At 35.7% G+C, this 25,334-nt stretch overlaps 1 protein-coding gene across 2 annotated transcripts in view; it reads left to right on the top strand.

The window, feature by feature from the left end:
* RAVER2 (ribonucleoprotein, PTB binding 2) overlaps window positions 1-25,334 on the top strand; it is a 102,542-nt gene that overhangs the window by 32,956 nt on the left and 44,252 nt on the right. For both annotated transcript variants that reach the window (XM_029227838.1, XM_029227837.1), the window contains exons 3-6: window positions 3,353-3,822; window positions 6,226-6,417; window positions 13,533-13,659; window positions 23,612-23,697. In XM_029227838.1, the coding sequence (XP_029083671.1) occupies window positions 3,353-3,822; window positions 6,226-6,417; window positions 13,533-13,659; window positions 23,612-23,697 (875 nt within the window). The remainder of the gene's footprint in view (window positions 1-3,352; window positions 3,823-6,225; window positions 6,418-13,532; window positions 13,660-23,611; window positions 23,698-25,334) is intronic.

Below are 25,334 nucleotides of genomic sequence, written 5' to 3'. Positions count from 1 at the left end.
TTTTACTTCTTGCATTTGTCCTACTGCACTGGCAAAGACCTTCATTCCATGTTAATAAAACTAGTGAGACAAGAGCCCTTATCTTATTCCCTATCTCAGAGTAAATGGTTTTGGCTTTCACCGTTAATTTTGATGTAGGTTCCTTATAGACATTCTTTAACAGATAAAGGATGTTTCCTTCTTTTCCACTGATTGCCAAGAATTTTTATCCTGCATGGACTTTGAATTTTATCACATATCTTTTCTTGCATCTACTAAGATACTCTGTGATTTTTCTTTTCTGTGCTGGTAATGTGGCGACTTATTGATTGCTATTTTATTTATTCATTTATTTATTTTTACATCGTTGTTGGAGTGTGGTTGCTTTGCAGTGTTGTGTTGGTTTCTGCTGTGTGACAGGGTGAATTGGCTGTGTGTGTGCACGTGTCCCCATATACCCTTGATTGCTATTTTAAAATAAAACTAATTTTGCATTCCTGAAATAAACCAAACTTGATCATGGTAAAAAAAAAAAAGTGGCCTGGTAGGACATGATAACTGTGCTGAGGCTTGGCTTCATTGGTGATACCAAATGATTGCATTTTAGGCAGTAAACAGGCACAATTAAACTTTTGTTTTTGAGAGATCGCTTTATTGTCATTGTGGAAAAAGAAAAAAAGCTAGAAGAATGAAGAAAAGAGGATGAATTCAAGACCTATTTGGAGGGTAGAATTTGAGGATTCCTTTTATGTGGGAGTTAAAGGAGATAGGGTCTAGGGTAACTCCCAGGTTTCTGATTTGTGAGTTGTGATGCTAGCAACTGAAATAGAGAATAAAGGAAACTGAACAATGTTGGGATTTTAGGGGAATGGCAGGGAGAGGATGAAGATTGTGAGTTATGTTTGGTCATGTGTGAATAAGTACGTGGATATATGTGGAACTGAGGACTAGAAACGTAGATTTAAGAGTTAACAGGGTATAGGAGGCTTTCTGGGAGCCCCCAGCCTAGCCATTTTGCTCTGTTTAATTGCTTCCATAGCCCTCATACTTCCTCTTTGATAACATTACACTTGTAAACTCTCTGTCAAATCTCTATCATCCTCTATTGGATTGTGAGGTCCTTGTTGAAAGGGATCTTATTTGTTTCGTTCACCAACTCCTTTCCAGTGCCCAACACAGTACCTGGTACATGAGACTGAATAAATGGGCCTGGACATGAGTGCCCAGGGGAAGAGGGCATAGAGAAGAGAGGTTGATGGCTCAGGGCTGCTGGGCACAGTCATATGGCTGTCACTGTGTGTGACTCTGCCAAGAAGCAACCTTAAGGATTACCACCTTACATACGTGTATACAATGGAATATTACTCAGCCATAAAAAGAAACGAAACTGGGTCATTTGTAGAGACGTGGATGGACCTAGAGACTGTCATACAGAGTGAAGTAAGTCAGAAAGAGAAAAACAAGTATCGTATATTAACGCATATATGTGGAATCTAGAAAAATGGTACGGATGAACCGGTTTGCAGGGCAGAAACAGACACAAATGTAGAGAACAAACGTATGGACACCAAGGGGGGAAAGTGGGAGGGGTAAGGTGGGATGAATTGGGAGATTGGGACTGACATATATACACTAATATGTATAAAATAGATAACTAATAAGAACCTGCTGTATAGCACAGGGAACTCCACTTCGCTGTACAGTAGAAACTAACACAACATTGTAAAACAACTATACCCCGATAAAAAAGAAAGGATTACCACCTTACAGTTGTGAGTGGTGTGAGTGGAGAAAAATCTAGCAAAGGAAATGGAAGAAGGAGCGCTTGGACAGGTATGAAGAAAATCAGGAAGGACTTTATCAAGGAAGTTAAGGAAGGGAATGGTTAACGGTTTCAAATACCCAGAGAATTCAAATCAAACATGAGCTGATGAGCTTATGAGCTGGTATAGGAAACATAACCAGTATTTACAAATTGTTGTTGGCTTGTTTGCTGGTTTTAGCAAAATATCATTAAATGGTATTCTGTGTCAGCATAAGGGAAGAAAGGCATAAAATCAAAGTAACTCAAGTTCTTTAAAAGGATTTATTGGAAACCAAGAGATATTCTCTCAATAAGTGGAGCAAAGCCATTTTTCCCCCTTAGTGTTGGAAGAGCTAGCTATTCCTTTGTAAGTAGTTTCCTTGTATGTGGAGATCATGTTAAATGAAAAATGTGTTCCTTTAAATGTTAAAGTGTGGTGAGATGCTCAGTCTGAGAGCTGCGTGGGCACTAAGACCAGCTGAGGGAAGAGCAGATTGAGTGAAATGACAGGCAGGATTGTCCACACTGTTTAAATTCTTCTTTCTCTCTTGCTTTGTACATATTTGCCATGTTGTTATCATTGAATTTGGGTAAGTTAGTTGCTCATATGGAGCAACTCCACTGTGTGTTCCAGAGCGGGAGAGAAGAGGGAGAGGTAGGAAGGTTGAGAGAGCAGTGTGTTTGTGGTTTGTCCTGTGTTGTTTCTTTTATTTGGGGTTTTAAATTTTTCATATAATATTGCTCAAAAATCTTACCGGATACGCATGTCTGTGTGATATTTCATTGATTTAGAACTTTATAATTGTGTCATGTTTTAGATTTTACCAATTGTCATGTGTATTTGTTGCTTAATGCTGGAACAGCTTCATTAGGTAGACAGGACAGATTTTTTAAGTTTGGGGGGGTTTGTTTTACCAAAGATTCAAAGTTAAGCTACTTGTCAATATCATAATAATCCTGTGATCTTTTCATACCATATTGTTCATCCAAAAAGCATACCAAATTGTGTGTGTGTGTGTTTGTTGTTTCAATGTAATTAATTTTATTTTAAGGAAACATATACATGAATTGGAGAATTGTCTTCCTCTGGGCATTTTGGTGTCTTTTTGCTCTGCCCTTGTTTTTTAGGTTCTTGTTATCAAATAGGGTCTTTTAGAACTCTCTGAGAAGAAATAAAAGTTCATAAAATTTTGCATCACGTGTTAACTGAGGAAAAATATCAAGTCTGTATGTAGTTTGAAAAGATTACCCACCCCACCCCACCCCCAGAATATTGTGGTATCTTAGAGTGGAGCTCCTAATATAATCTGTATACTGTTTGAGTTACTGGTCATGAAATTAGTTAAGTGAGGGTGTCAGCATTTAAAAATAATGAAATAGAATAGAAAATATCAGAGTGCATTGCACATGATAGAAGTGTTATCTCCTGATACTTTTGTTTCGGAAATATATATATGTATGTATGTACTGAGGCACAGGTAAAAAATGTATTTCCTTACTGTGGGTCGTGGTCAGAAAAGCTTGTAAACACTGGCTCAGAAAACTCTCGTTCATTTTATCTTCTTGCAGCTTTTGTTACATTATTGAATGGAGAACAAGCCCAGAATGCAATTCAGATGTTTCATCAACATTCATTTCGAGGAAAAGACTTAATAGTCCAGCTCCAGCCAACAGATGCTTTGCTATGTGTTACCAACTTGCCCACTTCTTTTACGTTAGAAGAGTTTGAAGAACTTGTTCGTGCTTATGGAAATGTCGAGAGATGTTTTCTGGTCTACAGTGAAGTTACTGGCCATTCCAAAGGCTATGGATTTGTGGAATACATGAAAAAGGACTTTGCTGCAAAGGCTAGATTGGAGCTATTGGGTAAACAGTTGGGAGCATCAGCTGTCTTTGCACAGTGGATGGATGTTAATCTCTTGGCCGCAGAGCTCATTCATTCTAAGTGCCTTTGTATAGATAAACTCCCTAGTGACTACAGGGATTCAGAGGAGCTGTTGCAGTTCTTTTCCAGTATCCATAAACCTGTGTTTTGCCAGGTATGTATTTTTAAGTCATCATTTGCAATATTTTAAAATGCCTGCATATGTATCTGCATGCACTCAAGTATTTATTATACCTATGTAAATATCACAATGGATAATCTAATTCTAATTGAGTCTGTAATGAACACTTTAATATGATGGTAAATTTTATTTATTTTGGTAAATTTTATTTTATTTTTATTTATTTTTGTATTTATTTTTGAATTTTATTTTTTTATATAGCAGGTTCTTATTAGTTATCCATTTTATACATGTTAGTGTATATATGTCAGTCCCAATCTCCCAATTCATATGATGGTAAATTTTAAATCAGTCCCTTTTGTTGATGGGCCAAACTATATTGTCTTTATATAATTGTGTCTTAGCAAACCCATCACTTAACACATCCACCTTCTCATTCCATCCACTCTTGAACCATTCATGCATTGATCCCTTTATCCATCCACATTTTGTTTATCACCTTCTCAGTGCCAGACACTATATTGCTAAATGTCGGAAATGTAGAGAATAGAAAGATACTCTCTTAATACCGCACAAGTTTGTGGAAGAGACTGACAAGTAAGCAGATAATTGTAAATCCTGTATGAAGACTGATACGATGGAAAATAGAGAAGTGTTAGGAGGTGTAAAAAGAATGCGTTATTCTATCTTAATGGGGTCATGGTAATGAGACATTTAGAGAAGATCCTGAAAACTGACAACACTGGTAAGAATTTTCAAGCACTTTGAGTAAAATTAAATATATTCTACTAAATAGGCAAAAATATATACTGTATACAACTGAGAGGTTATCTAGTCTAGCTTTCCATCTGGTAAAAAAAAATCAAAACGTTACAATAATTGTGAGTGATCATTTAGCTTCTGTTAAAATATTTCAAAATAATGGAAAATTCACTAGATCACAAGTCAGGCCATTACATATTTAAATGGCTGTCATACTGAATGTAAATATTCTTCTTTAAAACTGCTGACGCTATGGAATTAAAATGACTTTGTCTTTTGAAAGACTTAAAATGATAGTGTCATTTATTTGGCATGAAGGTTATAATGAACCAGGAATAATAAAAATATTTTAAAAGTTTTCAAAAGGTTACTAAAGCCACTTTACAACGCCTTTATCAGTAGATCTGTTAAACTCAGGCTCTCTCGCTTGGTAGGTTGACATAGACTATATGGAAGACACAGTCTTCTTACCTCGTGGTCAGAAGGGACCAGTGGGACTAATGGCTTCTACAAATCTGATTTTGAGATTTGGTTTGGTTAAAAGGAATGAGGTTGTAGGAGAAATGTTTGGAAGAGGTAGATATTTTTCCTTTCTCCCATGCAAATGGAAGAAGTTTTATGGAGGAAAAAAATATTTGAGGGCAGTTTTAAAAGGAAGGGAGAATGTGAAGAAAAAATAGAAGTTCGGTCTACTACACAAAAAGCTTCAAAAATAAGAAAAGAAACTAAAAAGGACTGGAAAATGATTTAATTGTAGTATCAATTTATGGGATGCCAAATTCAAATAGAAGTATTGTAGATGTGTCTTCTCAAAGACATACGAAGCTGAATTTTATCACATTTATCACTTTATAGCATCAGTGTGTTTAAGATGATTCAGACATGTTCAACACTTAGGAATTTTTAGTGTCTTGTTTTGTTCTTACTTTTGCTCTAGAAACTTTTTAGTGTCTTATTTTGTTCTTACTTTTGCTCTTTGTACCAGTCTTTACAGATCCAGGACTTTAGTATCTTCTTTTACACTCTTACAGGTGGGTGACTGGAAATAAATTGAGTTCTGCATTGCAGGAGTTTATTTAGGGCACATTCAGAAAAAGGTTTTGTCCTGAATATGGTATTTTAAACAAACCTGGGGCACAGTTTTCCTAAATAAGGTTTGCTTTGGTATACTTGACCAAATTCCTGGGATCTGCCTAAAATATTGAAATAAACTTTGAATGTGGTTCCTTGTACCTTTCTTCTCTTGATAATGCAAATGTTATTTTACATAGATATATGATCCAGTAATTGTTCAGCATGTTTCATCGTCTGTGTATCTGGTGAATTTATTTTAAAGAAAGTTTTAATTATTGTGTCCCATATTTTTCTATAAATTATCAGTTATATATATATCTTAATATATAGGGACTATTATCATTTGAACATTGACTTTTAAAATAAATCAGAGATTCAAAGAAGTGAAAAGAAACCGGACAGAATCTTACTTTTCCCATCTTCTAGAAGGACTACATCTACCCAACTAGTAAACTTTTATTTTCAGAAGGAAAGAATACATTATTTTCACCAGTATCATGCTCTGAGACATTTGTCCTTGAGTTTTTAGATGACATACTTGTAAATAAGTATTTCCTGCTAAATATTAGAATTCCCTTTTTAATAAATGTATCACATCAGCTTGCGCAGGATGAAGGTAGTTGCGTCGGTGGCTTTGCGGTGGTTGAATACAGCGCTGCGGAGCACGCCGAAGAGGTTCAACAAACAGCTGATGGTATGACCATCAAGGGAAGCAAAGTTCAAGTTTCCTTCTGTGCCCCGGGAGCACCAGGGCGAAGTACATTAGCGGCATTGATAGCAGCTCAACGCGTGGTAAGTTTGTTCTTTTTTTAGGATATAAAAAAATTCAAGTAGTATTTTAATCTATCCAAACTAGTCAGTCATTGATTGGACCTTCATTATATTTTTTTTTATGTAAAGATACCCTTCTTTTTTTTTTTGACTGGCTAAATGGTACCCCTGCCAAATCAAGCCAGGAGTCAATACAAAAGAAGAAACTGTGTTTCATGACGTGTATTCATCTCAAGAAAAAATTTTGAGGAAATTTCATTTATTCAGTAAATGTTTGAGTTCCTGTTCTGTAAGTTTTGAGTGCAAGGTGCCCCCTTTTTCAGTGTTCATAAGTATCCATAGTAGAAGTAGTGGGAGGTGGCGCCTCATTTTTGTGCACATGGCACAGTTGCTGAGTTTCCAATTCCGAATACATCTAGTCACCCACTTTTGCAGGTGGCACACCCTGTCCTCTTGGAGAAAAAGAAACAACTAGGTGGCTTGGTGGCCTTACAAATGTCTGGCATTTGTTTATAGCTGATCCCCCAGCAAAACTAGCTATCTCTTATCAGCCACTCTTTTCCATTTTCTACAGTGACTCTCTCAAATCTTCACTCTTTTCCTGTCTTTGTCCTTCTTTCTATCCGATGATCGTGGCTCCTACTTTATAGAAATATAAAGGCCATGTGCTGGACTCATTCATTCAACTTTTCTCACACTCCCCCAGAAAAAGTGCCCCCATTTTTTCTCTTAAATAGCATTCATTCCATAAATACTTTTTGGGTACCCACTGCATGCTAGGTATGTTAGAGATGTTTAGGATTCATCAGTGAACAAAACAAAGGTCCCTGTTCTCTCGGAGGGAGGGCTGTGCCTCCTCCTGCCAAAGCAGGGGCTCATGCCCATGTCCCCCATCCTCAAGGATCTTCATCCTCACCTTTCTACTTACTTTCACTTGTTCACTAGCTCTATCCCATCTGCTTATAAATACGCTCAAATCTTTTCCTTTAAAAATCCTCTCTAAATACGAGCCTTTGTAATACTTTTCCCTCACAGCTGGAGCTTCTTGAACAATTAGGTCCCACTCATCACCTTTTCTTCTTTTCTCATTTCCCTCTCAGTCCAATGCAATCTAGTTTCTGCCGCCACTATTCAGGTGAATCTTTTCTCTTTAAGATTAACAGGAATTTCTTAACATTCAGTCGAAAAGGTACTTTTCAGTCTTTCTTTGCCTGGTTTCTTTGGAACATTTAAAACCAACCTCCTGGGACTTCGCTGGTGGTCCAGTGGTAAAGAATCCACCTTCCAATGCAGGGGCCGTGGCTTCGATCCCTGGCCTGGGAACTAAGATCCCATATGTCGTGGGGCAACTAAGCCCACGCGCCACAACTACTGAGCTCGCGCGCCTCAACGAGCGAGCCCGCGTGCCACAAACTACAGAGCCCACGCGCCCTGGAGCCCGCGCGCCACAACTAGAGAGAAAAGTAGTGAAAGATCCTGCATGCCTCAACGAAGATCCCGTGTGCCGCAACTAAGACCCAATGCAGCTAAGAAAAATAAAAAATAAGGAAAATAAATAAAATAAATATTAAAAAAAAAATAAGACCAACCGCCTACTACCTTGAATTCTGCCTACCGTTTGTTTCCTACCTATCTAACCATCCCACCCCTTTCTTTTTCCCGAAGCGCTGCTATCAGTAGGCTTCTGTATTTGGCCTCCTCACTTTCTTCCTCTTCAGCACTCCAGTGGTTTTAGTTATTGCCTATCAGTGATGATTTTTCCAAGCATATATTTTTGGACCCAATTGCTCTAAGCACTAGATCTGTATTTCCAAATGATATTTAAACAGCCCCTTTTTATGTTATATAAATAGTTCAATTTCAACATTTCCAAAAGAAAACTATTTTTCTCTGGGACCTGCTTTTCTGTGTTCTGTAATATCTATGTATGGCATCAGTTCATTCAAACTAGAACTGTCCGAATTAAAAACTCAGTTAATCATGATTGGTCGTCTTCACCTACTCCCCAGATCAAGATGTCGAGAATATTAGCAAATCCTTTCAGTTCCACCTCCTGGTAACTATTAAATCCTTGAGACTTGTCAGCATCTTTGTTACTTTACTCAGGATCTCATTTTTCTCACCTTGATGGTTCGAATAACCTGCTATGTGGTTGCCATGTCGTTCGTCTTCCCCATTCTAACCCATCTTCCACGGTGCCACAAGAGCGATCTTTCTCGTCCTCAAACCAGATTATGTCATTCTCTTGCTTAATATTCTTTAATGCGTGCATAAGTGCAGTTCCTTACCATGGCGTACAGGGCCCTTCGTGATTAGGTATTAGTAACATGAGGAATCTTAAATTTTTCTCAGTCTTAAAAGTAATGTGCTGCATTGATTTTTTTTTCTGTAGGTTCTTGGTACATATCCTTTATCAAGTTTTCTGATTTAAAAAAAAATCATAAGTAGGTATTGATGTTTATCAGAGTATTTCTGCAACTATTGCGATAATTTTATGTGATTTCTTTCTAAGTTCATTAATGTGCTGAATCCAATTGATAGGTTTTTCTAATATTACACTATCCTTATGTTGTAAATCCTAATTGATAATGATTTTTTTCCTATGCATTGTTTGATTTTATTGGATAATATTTTATTTGGTATATGTGCAAATGTGCTCATAAGTGAAAATGCTTAAATTTTTGGGTACCATTTTTACTTAATTTTGGAATCAAGAGAACATTGACCTCATTAAATGATTTACATATTTTTCTCCCCCTTCTCCTTTTTTTTCCATTTCACGGATCAATTTGTATAAAATCGGGGTCATCCGTTCTTTGAAAGTTTGAGAGATCTCATCTATGAAACCGTGTAGACTTACTCCTTGAGCCTCTTCCAGAAGGAAATCATTGATTACCACTTAAATTTCTTCTGTGGATATTAGGTTTATTAGTTTTATTTTTCTCTGTGTGCTCTATGTGGCATTTGATTATATTCTACAAATTTATCCACTTTGAGTTTTTAAATTTATTGGCACATAGCTATTTATAAAATTTTATTTAAAATTTGTCATGTCTAGTCTCCTCTTTTTATCGTATATTTTATTTATTTGCATTTCCTTTTTTTCCCTTGATCAGTCTTGCAAACTATTTATTTTGCCTTTTAAAGAAACAGCTTTTGTTTTGTTCATTATTTCTCTTTTTTCTATCTTTTGCTTATTCTTGCCCTATCTTTATAACCTCCTTGCTTCTTTCTTCTTTGGATTTACTCTTCCCACCCCCACCCATCTTTAATGTTATCCGTGGTTAGCGCCTCTGTTTTCAACCTAGATTGTTTTCTGATGAACATAGTTAAAGTAAGCTTACTTCTATAACTAATGCTATACCTATGTGTCATAAATTTTATATTATGAATGTTTCAAATTTTTGTTATGATTTCCTTTTAGCTTAATTATTAGTTTTTTTTCCAGTTTATACCCACCTAGGAATTTTTAAAAGCTATTCTTCTGATATAGATTTCTTTTGAGATATAATTGATATACAACATTATGTTAGATTTCAAGTGTACAACTAATGATTCAGTATTTGTATATATTGTGAAATGATCACCACAGTAAGTCTAGTTAACATCTGTTACCACACAGAATCACAAAATTTCTTTTTCTTGTGATGAGAACTTTTAAGATCTACTCTCTTGGCAACCTTCAAATATGAAGTAGAGTATTATGAACTGTAGTCATAGTCACTGTGCAGTACATTACATTCTCATGACTTATTTCTCTTATAACTGGAAGTTTGTACTTTTTGACCCCCGTTACCATTTCACTCACCCTCCACCCCCTCCCTCTGGGAAACATCAGTCTGTTCTCTGTATCTATGGTTTTGGTTTTGGTTTTGTTTTTAGATTCCACACATAAGTGAGATCATACAGTATCCATCTTTCTCTGCCTGACTTATTTCACTTAGCATAATACCCTCAAGGTCCATCCATGTGACTACAAATGGCAAAATTTCATTCTTTTTTATGGCTGAATAATATTCCATTGTCTGTATACATATACACACCACATTTTCTTTATCTGTTCATCCATTTTTGGAAACTTAGGTTGTTTTCATATCTTAGCTATTATAAATAATGCTGCAATGAACATGGGGTCCATATATCTTTTTGAGTTAGTGTTTTTTGTTTTCTTTGGAGAAATACCCAGAAGTTGACTTGCTGGGTCATATGGTAGTTCTATTTTTAATTTTATGAGGAACCTCTATACTGTTTACCAACACTTGTCATGTTTTTTTTAACTATACTTTTTTCCTTTGTTTTCATTTCCCATCTACTATTGGATAAATTAGAATTTTCTTCTGCTTCGAGAGTGAGATGTTCTATTTTATCCTACTGGTGATTGTTCCTAACTTACTAACACCCCTAGGTTGATCAGTATCTCTTTCTTCCCACTTAGTTCATTCTAAACTCCATCCTGCTTCTTCCTTCTACCCCACCTACCACCATATTGGGAATACATAAAGTACATTTTTACTTTAGGATTGCCTTAATTTTTTTGGGGGGGGGGGAGGGCGCACTGCACGTTTTGCAGGATCTTAGTTCTCCAACCAGGGATTGAACCCAGGCCATGGCAGTGAAAGCACCAAGTACTAACCACTGGACCACCAGGGAATTCCCAACCTTAATGTTTTTGTTTTTATGGTCCTGCCTTTTGTATACAAGATTAAAATTAACTGTGATATTATAAACGCTAATTTCCATGTATCATGTAATATCATCATGCATTTATTCTCATTTCTCATTTTCAGAAAGGGTTTCATGTAGTAAAAACTTTTGAGACTGTGTATGGCTGGGAATATTTTTTATTTCTTAATAGCTTAGCTGAATATAAAAATCTAGATTCAAAGTTTTTTTCCTGCAGCACTTTGAAAATATTAATTTGTTGCCTTCTTAAATCCAGGGTTGACGCTTTGAGAGTGAAGATGATATTAATCGACTTTTTTCTTTTTTCTGAGATATGTTCTTCCTCACTGGAAGTGTTTAGTATGGGGAGGGTGTTTGATGTTCTTAAATTTCACACCAAAAAAATGTAACCAGGTGTGTGTTTTTCTATATCATATTTGGAACCCTTTCATTTTGTGGTCTTTAATTTTTCTTTAATACTGGGAAATTGTCAGCCATTACTTCTTCAAAGATTCCCTTTTTTTCCTAATCCTTCAGGGACTCCTATTATATCGATGTTAAGACTTCTAGTCCCTTTATTGCCTTGGCTTTCTCTCTTGTTTGCATTTTTCATTACCATGTTCTACTTTGTTTGTGTTTCCCTCTTTATCCTCTGCTCATGTATTCTGGGAAGTTTATTTGACCTGACCTTTCAGATCACTATTTTGTTTTTCAGTCTCATATATCCTACTGTTTAACTTATCTGTTAAAGCACAGAGTAGAGGTTAAGAATAATGCTTTATGAGTTTCTCCAGTTTCCTCGCCTATAGAATGGGGGTAATAACACGAACCCTATAGAGTTGTTTTGGGGCATTAAGTGATCTAATCCATGTAACATGCTTAGAACAATGCCAAGTATATATAGTAAGTGATGGCTGCTATTAATTTTCTCTAACAGTTGTGTTTTTCATACTTCTAATTGGTTGTTCTTTATAACTGCTTGTCCTTGTTTCATGTTACCAATAAAAATATATTATCTTTTTTTTAGGATGTCTGTTATGTTGAGTTAACGTTCTTATTATTTCCTATCCTTTAATTCTGCTTTGTCTCTTATAGGTGCTTCAGTTTGTTGCCTTTAGTTTTTGTGGCTACATTCTCCCCATGCCTAGTTATTTTGTTCTGTGGATACATATCTCCTTTGGTAGTGGGTATGGCCGTTGGCTTCTTTGTATGTGAGTGTTTAGAGGTTGAGGGGCTGGAGATGGAGGAGGAGTGCTGAAGGCTGGTCTCAGCTAGGGTTTAGGGAAGGCGGGCAGGAACCTAGGGCTGAGAACCTCTGCCCTGACCATCTGGCCTTGACCACAGCCCTTTCCCACCCCAGCCAGGCAACCCTGCCCCTTAGAGCCTCTTAACCTCTTCTCCCAACCCTGCTCTTTTCCAAGTTCTGCCTTCCTCAATTATAACTCTTCCACCCTGCCCAGTGGGAGGAAGGAAGTAGAGAAGGTTGGAGGATGTGGGAAGGAAGTTTTTGGTGCCTCTACCTAGTGTTACATGGTCCCCACTGTCTCTGAGTTTGCACGGCACCCTGCTGTTAATTCACTGCTCCTAGGCGGTCACTGGACTGATGCTGCCCTTTTCCTGCTCTTTCCTAGCCATGATCCCTAGGGGGTGATGTGGAGGAAGGCCCTTCCCCAAGCTATCCTGTCTGTGGATCCAGCCTGTCTCACACTCTTGGGGCACTACCTTGTGTCCGTCCAGGGATTTCTCACGGGTTTAGTGTCAGGTTCTCAATCCATCACCCTCTCCCTCTTAATGTCACAGCTTGGGATGAGAGAGGGAATCCAGTTGTCCTTGTCGGCTCTCCATTTTCTCCTGGCTAGAAGTTCATAGTTTTCCTTTTACATCGTTATATTAATATTCTCATCTATCAGACTGGCTTTTAAAATCTGAGAACAACTTCATATATTTAGGAAGCTACCCAATGACATGTATGTAAGGCCAGTTCATCTTTGTCTCATATTAGAGGATTAAGTTAATGAATTAAAGACTGTTATTATAAGAAAAATGTTGCTTTGTAAGGCATCCCACATTATTAAACTTGAGATCAACATTGCTGTAAGGTTCTTCTACAGTATCAAAATATTCATCTTGTGTCAACAGGTTACCTCCCTGTTAATAAATTCAGATTCCCCTGAAATCTTTCTACTTGTATGAAGAGATTTATCTGACTAAATCATTAGTCCTCTTAAAGCCAATTTCTAACTGTTTCTAACTGAAACATTCTATGAGGATTTCAGTGTATGTTGTATGGTAGAATATCTTATAATTAGGAATTGTGGTAGAATGTATACAACAAGTATATAATATAAAGTAAGTTGTGGTTATCATAAAATAGATCTTATCAGGTGAATGAGAATTTCTGGAAAAAAGCCTTTACAGTTTCATCTTTGTGCTTATCCTTGTTCTAATGTTTTCTATTTCTGTATTCATCAAAGATGCACAGTAATCAAAAGGGCTTACTTCCAGAGCCAAATCCAGTGCAAATTATGAAAAGTTTAAACAACCCTGCCATGTTACAAGTTCTTCTACAACCCCAGCTCTGCGGGCGAACTGTTAAACCAGGTAAACTTCATGTGTGCTGATTAAACGTAGAATGTTGGCATGAAGTTAATTGTGCTGTTTTACATGAAAAACACACTTAAATTAGTCCAAGAATATTTATTTTTTCTAGAATTTATCAGTGAATATATAAAATATAATTTATTTTAATTAATGGTCTGAGGTGAAAATATGTTTTGACTGTATTTGATAGGGACAAACTGCTTATGGGTTTCCTGATTTTTTTTTTTTTAACTATTAATAAGTATTAAATATTAAACCTTCAGTTTAGTTACTGGTTGACATGAATTTGTAAACCAGGTAACACATGGCTTAATAAGGTAATATTTAATATACTACATTGTTACAGCCTATGTTAACAAAGGATATGATACTTTTCTACGTAATACTTTCGGCAGAATTACTTTGTTGGAAAGTGTTAAGGTCTGTTTCCTCTCTGCTCTTTCTTTTTCATTGTGAAATTGTTTCACTTTTTAGAAAATGAGAAAAACATCATTTTCTAAGTATTATGGAAATTTTTATAATATTGGCATACATTAAATATCTATTTAGTATTCATTGAGAAGAGTTTATTTACCTTTTGAAATGCACAACTATACATACACAGAATGTATGTTTTATCATTATGAGGAAATGAATGCCTGTATTGAACACTAAGCTTTAGATTACAAATGTTTAGATTAAATACACTTACTCTGTTTCAGCTCCAACTGGTCTAACACCAGCTAGTATATTGCAGTTCAGTTCTAGCACCAACTACCTAGAGTTAGCACAGATCCTACAAGTAAGGGCTTTGTCCCCAACCGGTCTGCCCCTACTTCAGACAGCAGCCACAACTTCAGAGGTCCCCTGGTCACCTACATTTCTGACTAACTTGCTTCAAATTTGGGGGTTCCTGTGACCCCCTCAGGTTCAATAATTTGTTAGACTCACAGAACTTAGGAAAGCACTATACAGTAAGTCCCCACCCATACAAACGAGTTCCATTCCAAGAGCGTGTTTGTAAGTCCAGTTTGTTTGTAAGTCCAACAAAGTTAGCCTAGGTACCCAACTAACATAGTCGGCTATATAGTACTGTACTCTAATAGGTTTATAATGCTTTTCACACAAATAATACAAACACAGAAAAAGAAAACACTTTTAATCTTACAGTCCAGCACCCTGAAAAGTACAGTAGTGCAGCACAACAGCCGGCATCCAGGGGCTGCCATCGAGTGAACAGGCAAGAAGCGTTACTGACTGGAGTGGGGAGAGGAGGTGGGAGATGGTAGAGCTGAAGGATCGTCAGCGATAGGAGACGGAGGGCAAGCTGCAGTTTCACTCACGCCTGACGTTGACGGCACAGGTTCTGGTTCCTTGCTGGATTCAGTTCTACCTACCCTCTTGAAAAAATGATCCAGTGATGTCTGGGTAATAGGCCTTCTTTTCTCGTCATAGATGACACAGTAGCGCTGGATTGCATTCTGAACGGCTGTTGCAACCTTCGTGTACCATTCTACGTTCGGGTCCTGTGCCTCAAAACTAACTGCCTCCTCAAATAAAGAAAATCCCCTTGCCATTTCCTGCGTCATGAATCTCTTCGGTTCTTCAGTTACTTCTTCTTCCTCTTGTCTCTCTTCGTTCTTTCTCTGGGCCTCCAATTCCTGGCACTTCTTAGCAGTACCAGCTATATCACCGCTGCTTTTACGCTTGCCTCCGGACATCCTGGGCTTGAAATAAAGATACTGCGCTACTGTACTCTGTACAGTACTGTACAGTAAAGTACACAAAAGCACAGCCACTTGTAGAGGGTGCACACACGTGACAAGGTATGCCAGTCACGTGAACTAATTTACGTGATTGGACAGGCGAACACACGTCCGCATCTTTGAAAGTTCGCAACTTGAAGGTTCGTATGTAGGGAACTTACTGCACTTATGATTACAGTTTTGTTATAAAAGATATAACTCAGAAATAGCCTAATCAAGAGACGTAGGGCTTCCAGACTGGAAGGTCCTGACTGCAGAGCTTTTATGCTCTTTCCCCATGGAATCAGAGCACATCTGCCTTGCAGCACACATGTGTATTAATTAGCCAGAACTCCCTGCTGCAGTAACTTCAGTATCTAGAGTTTTTATTGGGGTTTTGCTATGTAGGCATGACTGACCATGTTATTGAACTCTATCTCCAGTCCCCCTCCTCTCCCTGGAAGTCAGGAGGTTAGGCTGATATCATATGGCTCAAAGCTCTAGTCCTCTAATCACATGGTAGGTCTTTCTGGTATGACCAGTCCCCATCCTGAAGCCATCTAGGGGCCCACACTGAGTCACCTCATTAGCATAACAAAGACACTCCTGTCACTGGGAAAATTCCAAGGATTTAGAGTTTTCCTTCCAGGAACCAAAGACAAAGACCAGTTAAATTCTTTATTATACCAACAGTGTTCATATTAAGTACTTCATATAATCATCAGTTATCTCTGTGTAGGAAGTAGCTTTAGAGGTGTCCAGCTCAGCCTACTATGCGGTCAGATATCCCTTCTACAATTTTAATGGTATAGAGAGATCCTTTGTATGTCTTGACTAGTCAAAGCATAGACACAGCTCATTAATTTCCAAAGCAGCTATTCCCTGGTTTAACAAATTTAATTACTAGGTTTTCCCTTATATTAGATGGTGATTTCTATGACTTTTAGCCACTTATTCTAGTTCTTCCTATGAGGAAACACAGAATAAATCTATTCCTTCTTCCATAAGAAAAGCCTTCTAATGTTGAAGACAGCTATCATGAAACCTTAGTCATCTTTGATTTTCTTTGTCTTCTGTTCTCCAGACCAGTGGTCTCATTTTATTTATTTATTTTTTGACTATGCAACTCTATCAGTAAAGTATATTTTTAGTAGAGCCCCAATATATACAGTACATGTATCACCTATATGTCAATTACATGAATATACCTTTGTCAATCCATATATTAAGAAATGATAAAGCTTAATATTTTTATATTTTAAGATGAAAGTAAATACAAATAACAGTTCTCTTTTTTAAGAACAATTTATTTTTTTATTGAAGTATAATTGATTTACAATGTGTTAGTTTCAGGTGTACAGCAAAGTGATTCATATATATATATATATATATATATATATGTGTATATATTCTTTTTCAAATTCTTTTCCCTTATATGTTATGACAAAATATTGAGTATGGTTCTCTTTATACACCTCTTCTATTCTCTTTGTAAACTATAGCTCTGTATTTGACTTTATATAACATGTCATAGGATACGCTCTCTAGAGCATCCCCCGCCCAAGTTGTCCTCTTGTAAAGATACCTAGGTTGTCTGGGTTGCCCTGAAATATGGTGTACACAGACATGAATTTATCCTATAGATGGGTTCTAATCAGCACAGAATGCAGTGGGATTTCCTTCCTATGATCATTATATTCCTATTAATGCAGTCCAAGTTTGTATCAGAGTTTAAAGAAGTATATTATACTCTTGTGTCTCTTAGAAAGTATAGTTCACACCTGGACTATCTTTAGTAACTTCTCCCCCAAATTATTTTTGTCTCATGTTTTCATCTAAGATATGTATTCTCCACTCTGCTTTTCTACTCAGGTTGGTGTATGACCATATGAGATTAGACTTTTTTATTTTAGTCCTACTTTCACTGTTTTAAGAAAGATATATCATTATTACACTGATAGCTTTTTCTTTGTTTGGAATGGCCAGTGAAGAGGGTTAAATACCTTACCTGAACACATGCAAAGAGACAGTGTATGGAAAGTTTCTTGGTGTTCAGGAAAGACAAGCTCTTGTTAATCAATAAATTTCATTTGTTTTTCCTTTACTATGTTTTTTTTTTTTTACTATATCTTAACTATATCCCTTACTATATCCTGAGCTCTTCACAGAAGCCTCTCAACAAACTAATTACAAAGGATCATAATTCCCTGTAATTTGTTTATATTATATGATACATATATACACAAGTGTGCCATATTTTACTGTGCTTCACAGATGCTATGTGTTTTTTTTACAAATTGAAGGTTTGTGGCAACACTGCTTTTGTCAGATGATGGTTAGCATTTTTAGCATTTTAAATTGAGGTATATACATTGTTTTCTAGACATAATGCTATTGGACACTTATTAAACTACAGTATAGCATAAACATAACTTTTACATGCACCAGGAAACTAAAATAATTGTGTGACTTGCTTTATTGCAGTAATCACTTTATTGGAGTGGCCTGGAACCAAACCTGAAGTATGCCCGTATGATACATTTGTATTCAAACCCTTGCCCAAACTTCTTTCTCACTGTATCATTTTTTCAAGTAACTGACACGTATCTAGTTGTTTATTGCCTTCTCTTCCACTAGACTAGAGGAGGCTCCATAATGGCAAGGATTTATCTGTTTGGTTCATCTCAGGCATCTAGGACAGAACTGCTATTTATAGTGAAAAGTACTTAAATATTGTTTACTGATTAAACTCCTTCCTTAACCTGTCTGTTGCACAATTTATACATACCTTGTTATATATGATCTAGTCTGTAAACTTTTAACTACTTTTCTGGTCTGCCTTCTTTTCTGTCTGATCTAATCTGTGCACGACCGTCAGGTCAATTTTCCTCCTACACTTATGCACGACCGTCAGGTCGATTTTCCTCCTACACCTACTTTATGTTACTTGAAGCGTACTGATCTTTTCTCTCCAATCCAGACCTTGTAAATACCTTAAAAAAATACAGTATAGTGTAAATATTGTACATTTCTTTCTCTCTGTCCTTGTGTGTGTGTCTGTTTTAAAGTTTAGTATATAATTACTTAGAATCTAAATTGTATGTTTAACAGCTTTCTTGAGGTATAACTGTGGCACATTCATCTGCACATATTTAAATTGTACAAATTGGTAAGATTTAACACGTGTATAACCCATGAAACTACCGCCATAATCCAAATAATGAGCATATTCATTACTCTCAAAACTTTCCTTTTGTCTCTTTGTAACCCCTCCCCCCATCCCCAGGAAACTACTAATTTGCTTTCTGTCACTATAGTTTGTATTTTCTAGAAATTTATATAAATGGAGTCACACAGTATGTACCGTATGGCTTCTTTCCCTCGGCTTATTATTTTGAGATTCATCCATGTTGCTGCATGTATCAATAGTTTTTTTTTGTTTTTAATGCTGAGTAGTATTCAGTTCTACAATTTCCATTTTCATTGATTTGTTGAACATTGGGTTATTTCCTGTTCGGGGTCATTACAGATAAACTTGCTGTGAAGATTTGCTCCTAATCTTTATGTAGACTTATGCTTTCATTTCTCTTGGATAAAGACATAGTTGTGGAATGGCTGGGTCATATGGTGGATGTATGTTTAAGTTGTAAGACACTCTTCCAACTGTTTTCTAATGTGGTTGAACCATTTTACATTCTCACCATCAGTGTCCAGGGCTCTAGTTCGTTCAGTATCCTCACCAACATTTGATATGTTGATCCTTTAATTTTAGCCTTTCTATTTGGTTTATAGTGCTATCTCATTGTGGTTTTAATTTGAATATCCCTTTTGACAAATGATTTTGAACATCTTTTAATGTACTAATTTGCCATCTTTATACCTTCTTTGTTAATATATCTTTTAAGATATTTTGTACATTTTAAAATTAGGTTGCTTATCTTCTTATCAAGTTGTTAGGGTTTTTTATCCTAGATACAAGTCCTTTATTGGATATATGGGTTTGCAGCCACTCTGTAGGTTGTTGTCCTTTTATTTTCTTAATATCTTTTGAAGAGCAAAATTTTTTATTTTGGCAATGTCCAGTTTATTATTTTTTGTTTTATAATTCATACTTCTTGTGTCATATTTAAGAAATCTTTGCCAAATTCGAGGTCACAAAGATGTTCTTATATGTTTTCTTCAAGAAGTTTTATAATTTTACCTCTTAAGTTTAGGTTGATGAATGATTTCAAGTTAATTGTTATGATATGAGGTAAAGGTCCAGGTTAATTTTCTTTTTACAGTTGTTCCAGCATCATTTGTTAAAAAAGATTATCCTTTTTCATTGAATTTCTTGACACTTTTTTCAAAAATCAATTGACCATATATATATGGCTCTATCTCTGGACTCTCTGTTTCTATTCCATTGATCTAAATGTCTGCCTTTATATCAATACTACATTGTCTTGATTATATACAGTTTTATAATAAGTCCTGAAATCAGTTAGTGTAAGTCCTTCAACTCTGTTCTTTTTCTCTTTGTTTTGCCTATCCTAGGTCCTTTGTATTTGCATATAAATTTTAGAGTCAGCTGTCAATTTCTATGAAAAACGTCTGCTGGAAACTTGATTGGAATTGTGTTGAATCTGTATGCTAATCTGTGCAGAACTGACAACAATTTGCCATAAGTGCGGTATATCTCTCCATTTATTTAGGTCTTCTTTAATTTCTCCTAGCAATATTTTGTCATTTTCAGGGTATAAATCTTACACATATTTTTTCAGATTTATCCATAGCATTTCATGTTCCTTGATACTATTTTTTTATTGCAGTAATTTTCTGAGGCAGAATTCAGAGTCAGTAATTCAGTGGCATTTGGTACATTCACAATGTTGTGTAATCACCAACTCTGCCTACTTTCAAACATTTTCATTATCTCAAAATAAAATCCAGACCCATGAAACAGTGACTTCCCATTTCCTCCTCTGTCCAGGCCCTGGCAACAACCAATCTGCTTTCTGTCTTTACACTTTTGCTTAGTCTGCATGTTTCATATAAACAGAAGTCGTTATGTGACTTTTGGTGTCTGGCTTCTTTCACTTAGCATGATGTTTTTGAGTACTGTAATATGTATCAGTACTTCATTCCTTTTTTTGGCTGAGTAATATTCCATCGTATGCACATCACACTGATGGACATTTGAGTTGTTTTCACTTTTCGACTCTTGTGAAGAGTGTTGCTGTGAATATTCATGTACAAGCATTTTAACATTTGTTTTCAGTTCTTTTGGGCTTATATTCCTAGAGCTAGAATTGGTGGGTCATATGGTTATTCTATGTTTAACTTGTTAAGGAGCTGCCAAGCTGTTTTCCACAGTGGCTGCACCATTTTACATTCCCAAAGCAATGTATGAGGGTTCCAATTTCTCCATAACTTTATAGACTCTTGTTACTTTCTGGGTTTTTTAAATTATTATTAATTTTAGCCATCCAAGTAGGAATCAACTGGCAACTCATCATGGTTTTGATTTGAGTTTCCCTAATGACTAATTATGTTGAGCATCTTTTCTTGTGCTTGTTGTCTATTTTTGTGTCTTCTTTTGGAGAAATGCTTAATCAAGTTCTTTGCCCATTTTTGAACAGGGTTGTGTGTCTTTTTGTTGCTGAGTTCTTTATATATTCTTGATACTATTTTAAATAGTATTACTTTTTAAATTTCAATTTCCTACTGCTTGTTGCTAGCATATACAAGTACAATTGATTTTGTCTATTTATCTTGTATCTTGCAGTCTTGCTTTCTATTTCTATCAATAGTAGGTATTGCCCTTAGGATTTTCTGTATAGGCAATCATGTCATCTACAAATAAACACAGTTTTACTTCTTCCTTTACAGTATGTACTTTTATTTTATTTTCTTGCTTTATTGCAGTTGATAGAAATTCCTGAAAAATTTGTGCATTGAACTCATGAGAGTGGACATCCTTGCCTTGTTCCTGATCTTACAGAGAAAGCATTCATTCTTTTATTATTAAGCATTATGTTAGCTATAGTTTTTTATTCACAGATTTTCTTTTTCAAGCTGGGAAATTTTTCTTCTATTTTTATATTGCTGAGATATTTTATCATGGTAATTGCTGGGATTTATATAATGCTTTTCTCCATTTATTGATATCATCAATGTGGCTTTTTTATTTCTGGTCTGTTATCATGATGAATTATATTGATTGATTTTTGAATGTTAAATCAATCTTTCACTCCTACAGTAAGCCACACCTGGTCACGACATACTATAATCCTTTTTTTCTTTTTTGACTATGAACATCAGTTTTGTTTTCTTTTTTTTAAGACTATTTTCTTATACAGCAGGTTCTTATGAGTTATCTATTTTATATATATTAGTGTATATGTGCCAATCCCAATCTCCCAATTCGTCCCACCACCACCTCCACTACCCCCACTGCTCCACTTTCCCCCCTTGGTGTCCATATGTTTGTTCTCCACATCTGTGTCTCTATTTCTGCCTTGCAAATCAGTTTTTTTTTTTTTTAACATCTTTACTGGAGTATAATTGCTTTACAATGGTGTGTTAGTTTCTGCTTTATAACAAAGTGAATCAGCTATACAGATACATACATCCCCATATCTCCTCCCTCTTGCGTCTCCCTCCCACCCTCCCTATCCCACCCCTCTAGGTGGTCACAAAGCACTGAGCTGATCTCCCTATGCTATGCAGCTGCTTCCCACTAGCTATCTATTTTACATTTGGTAGTATATATAAGTCCATGCCACTCTGTCACTTCGTGTCAGCTTTATAATCCTTTGTATATAAATTTTAGGTTGACAGTGTTGTTCAAGTCTCCTATATCCTTACTGGTTTTCAGTCCACTTATGCTATCAGTTATTGAGGGGAGCAAGAGGCTCAGTGGGAGACCTAGCCAAAATCTAAGGGTAAGGGCAGTTAGATGTGAGACTGTGGACATTTTCAGAATGTTTTAATTCTGGTTGTTGTTTTAAACTGGGAAATACGATATTCACTAAAAGCTGTGAAAAAATATTTTAATGTTTTATAACAAAATACAGTGACTGTCTGAAAAATGAGAGGAAGTGGTATTGAAATCTCTAACCATAATTGTAGATTTGTCTACTTTTCCTTTTAGTTCTAGAAGTTTTTGCTTCATATGTTTTGAAGCTTTGTTATTTGGTCCACAGACATTTAAGATTGTTGCATCCTAATGGATGAATTGACCCCTTAATCATTATGAAATGACGATCTTTACCCCTCTTTCCTAATAAACAGTATTTTCCTTTATAAGCAACTTATCCTAATGATCTAATCTTCCCATCATCTATCATTGAAACTGGTTCATTCTAAAGAAAGTGCTTTCTAATGGTCAGTTTTCCAAAGATGTAATGGATTGTCTCCGCAAGTAACAAAAGATTGGAACAAAGTTTTTAAAGCATGAATGAACTTGTAGCAGTGTTATGTATAAATTTCAAATACGTTTGATCATTGGATTACGTGCTTTTTGAAGTACTTTCTAAGCCTGACCTTCTGTGATTCTAATTAGCTGTATATTATGACAATTTACATCTAATAATTAGATGAATTGCTTCATATATTTTCTATCTCATGGTTCTTTTTGTCTGTATATTGTATGTTCTTAAAATATCTCTTCTGATATGTACTCTGGTATTTGTACTCTTAGACAAACTTGATAAAGAGTATGGTTATCATTTATTCCTTTTATCAACTATATACGGTATCATTGCTTCTGTAGGTTTTTTTATGAAATATCTTTAAATGTACATATTCTCTTCTCAATTGGATTATAAGCTTTAACGACAAGTATTGTATATTGTCCTTCCCCTCCCACCTGACCCACTGCCAGAATACCCAAAAAAAACTAACAAAAATACTGAGCAAATAACATGGGTTCAATTAGTATTATACTTATTAAAAGGTGGAATTAGTTTTCTTGCATTAAGTGCCAGAGAAGAGAAAGGCTAGGTTTGGTGTTTTTCCATTAAGACAGAAGGTGTTGGAATTTAAAATCAAATTCTAGAGTTGAATCACAAGGAAAGGAGCCTGTCACTTTTTGTACAATGACAAGGTCAGTATATCATTGAACTTCCACTACATATGTTAAAAGTTTAAAGGAATATTCATTTACCCTTTTTGGAGTTTGTTTTATTTATTTTTGAATTCCATAGATATCATAAAGTTAAATTTTTACTTTTATTTTCTTAAAGCAGTCCTTGGAACACCTCACAGCTTGCCACATCTGATGAATCCATCCATCTCCCCTGCATTTTTACATTTGAATAAAGCACATCAGGTATAAAAATAGCATTGAGTACTGAAGCATCGAACATTTGGAGTGAATATTTTGTTTGTTCTTTACACTTAAAGTTCTCAAGGAGTCAAATGAGTATTTTGTTTCCAAATAAAATTCTTAGTAATAAGTGTACCTACTTAAAAACAGAACTTAATAAGGAAATCAGATCAAATTAAGGTAATCAAAGCATCATAGTTTATATATTTATTGGTTCCTATTTGTAGGGCATTAAGAAGGGAAGAGGAATATTTTGTGGTATATTTTTCTAGAAATAACTCAGTAGCTCAAAACAAGTTTTATGTGGTCTTAACTCAAAAAAGTATTTACAAAAAGAAAAATAATAACTCTTAATTCTTAAAATTTAATCAATGTTATAGAAATAATTTATATATTTATGAGAGTAAAAATTTTTTTTCTTACCTTTTTCAGATAAGTATTTTAAACTATGTTTGTGTACATAGATATCCGTAATATTGGAGATAAATATTACCTACTAATTTCAGGTACTGTTTAAGGCTATATCTATATAGAAGCCTAATTACAAATCGAACCTAACACATGATAAATGGGTTGTTATAGGTTGAATGAATGAATGTCTGTTCCTAAATGCAGCTTTTTAAGGAAAAGGCTTATTTGTTTATTTTTCATTCTTAGAATCTAACATATGACCTGTACATTTTTCATTCATTTACTCAACATATTTTATTGAAAGTCTAACATGTACTAGACACTCTGCTAGCCATTGAGGCTATAGCATTGAACAGAATATTCACAGTCCTTATCCTTATAGAATTTCAACAAATAGAGAAAACAAGCATTAAACAGTTAATTACAATAAGGTTTAAAGTGATATGGGAGGGGAGACCAGAGTATTGACAATATTCCCTTTACTTTAAAATAAAGACCAACTGCTTAATTTTGCCTTGAGGGCCTGTCTAAGCTGGCCTCTCCTGCCTCTCATATGCCTTAGGTGTCACTATCCCAGCTCTGGTGAACTGCTTGTGGTCCGTGAAGGGCTTTCTTCTCTTCTCCTTAGGTCTTTGTTCCTGCTGTTCTTCTACCTGGAATACTTCCCACCGCAGCACCACCTTGTTCCCCCAGACTTCACCTAGTTATTTCTCCACAGCCTTCAGATCTCTGTGCAAGAGTTAGTTCCTCAGGGAAACCTTCCTTGAATTTACCAGTCTAAATCAAGTTCCACCACTATTTGTTTCCATAGCTCCTTGCATTTTTCCTTCATACACTCATTGCCATTTTTAATTGTATGTTTTTATAATTAATTAATGTCTCCCCTCCTCAGGGGACTATAAGATCCAGGAGGGCAGACCATATTGTAGCACAGTGCCTGGCACATAGAAGTGCTCCATAAATATTTGTTGAATGATTAAATGAATAAATAAATGATTGAATGATACTGACATCAAAGCCAGAAAGGGGTGAGGGGAGGGGAGGAAAGATGGAAGAAAAGAAGGAAGGGATATGGAATTAGTTTCATGACTGTATGGTCACATCTTGTGTATTACTGAAAGAATTAATAAGTGTTGCCAGTAATTAGAAAGTAGAATATTAAGAAGCTGTTGCTTTTGCTCAGATCAACTCAGGAATTGAACTTTAAAATGAATTACACAACAAGTAGC

The sequence above is a fragment of the Monodon monoceros genome, unplaced genomic scaffold, assembly GCF_005190385.1.
Source record: "Monodon monoceros isolate NGI ecotype Baffin Bay Population unplaced genomic scaffold, NGI_Narwhal_1 Super_Scaffold_18, whole genome shotgun sequence".
Classification (NCBI taxonomy): Eukaryota; Metazoa; Chordata; class Mammalia; order Artiodactyla; family Monodontidae; genus Monodon; species Monodon monoceros.
This window is presented reverse-complemented; position numbering and strand designations above follow the sequence as displayed.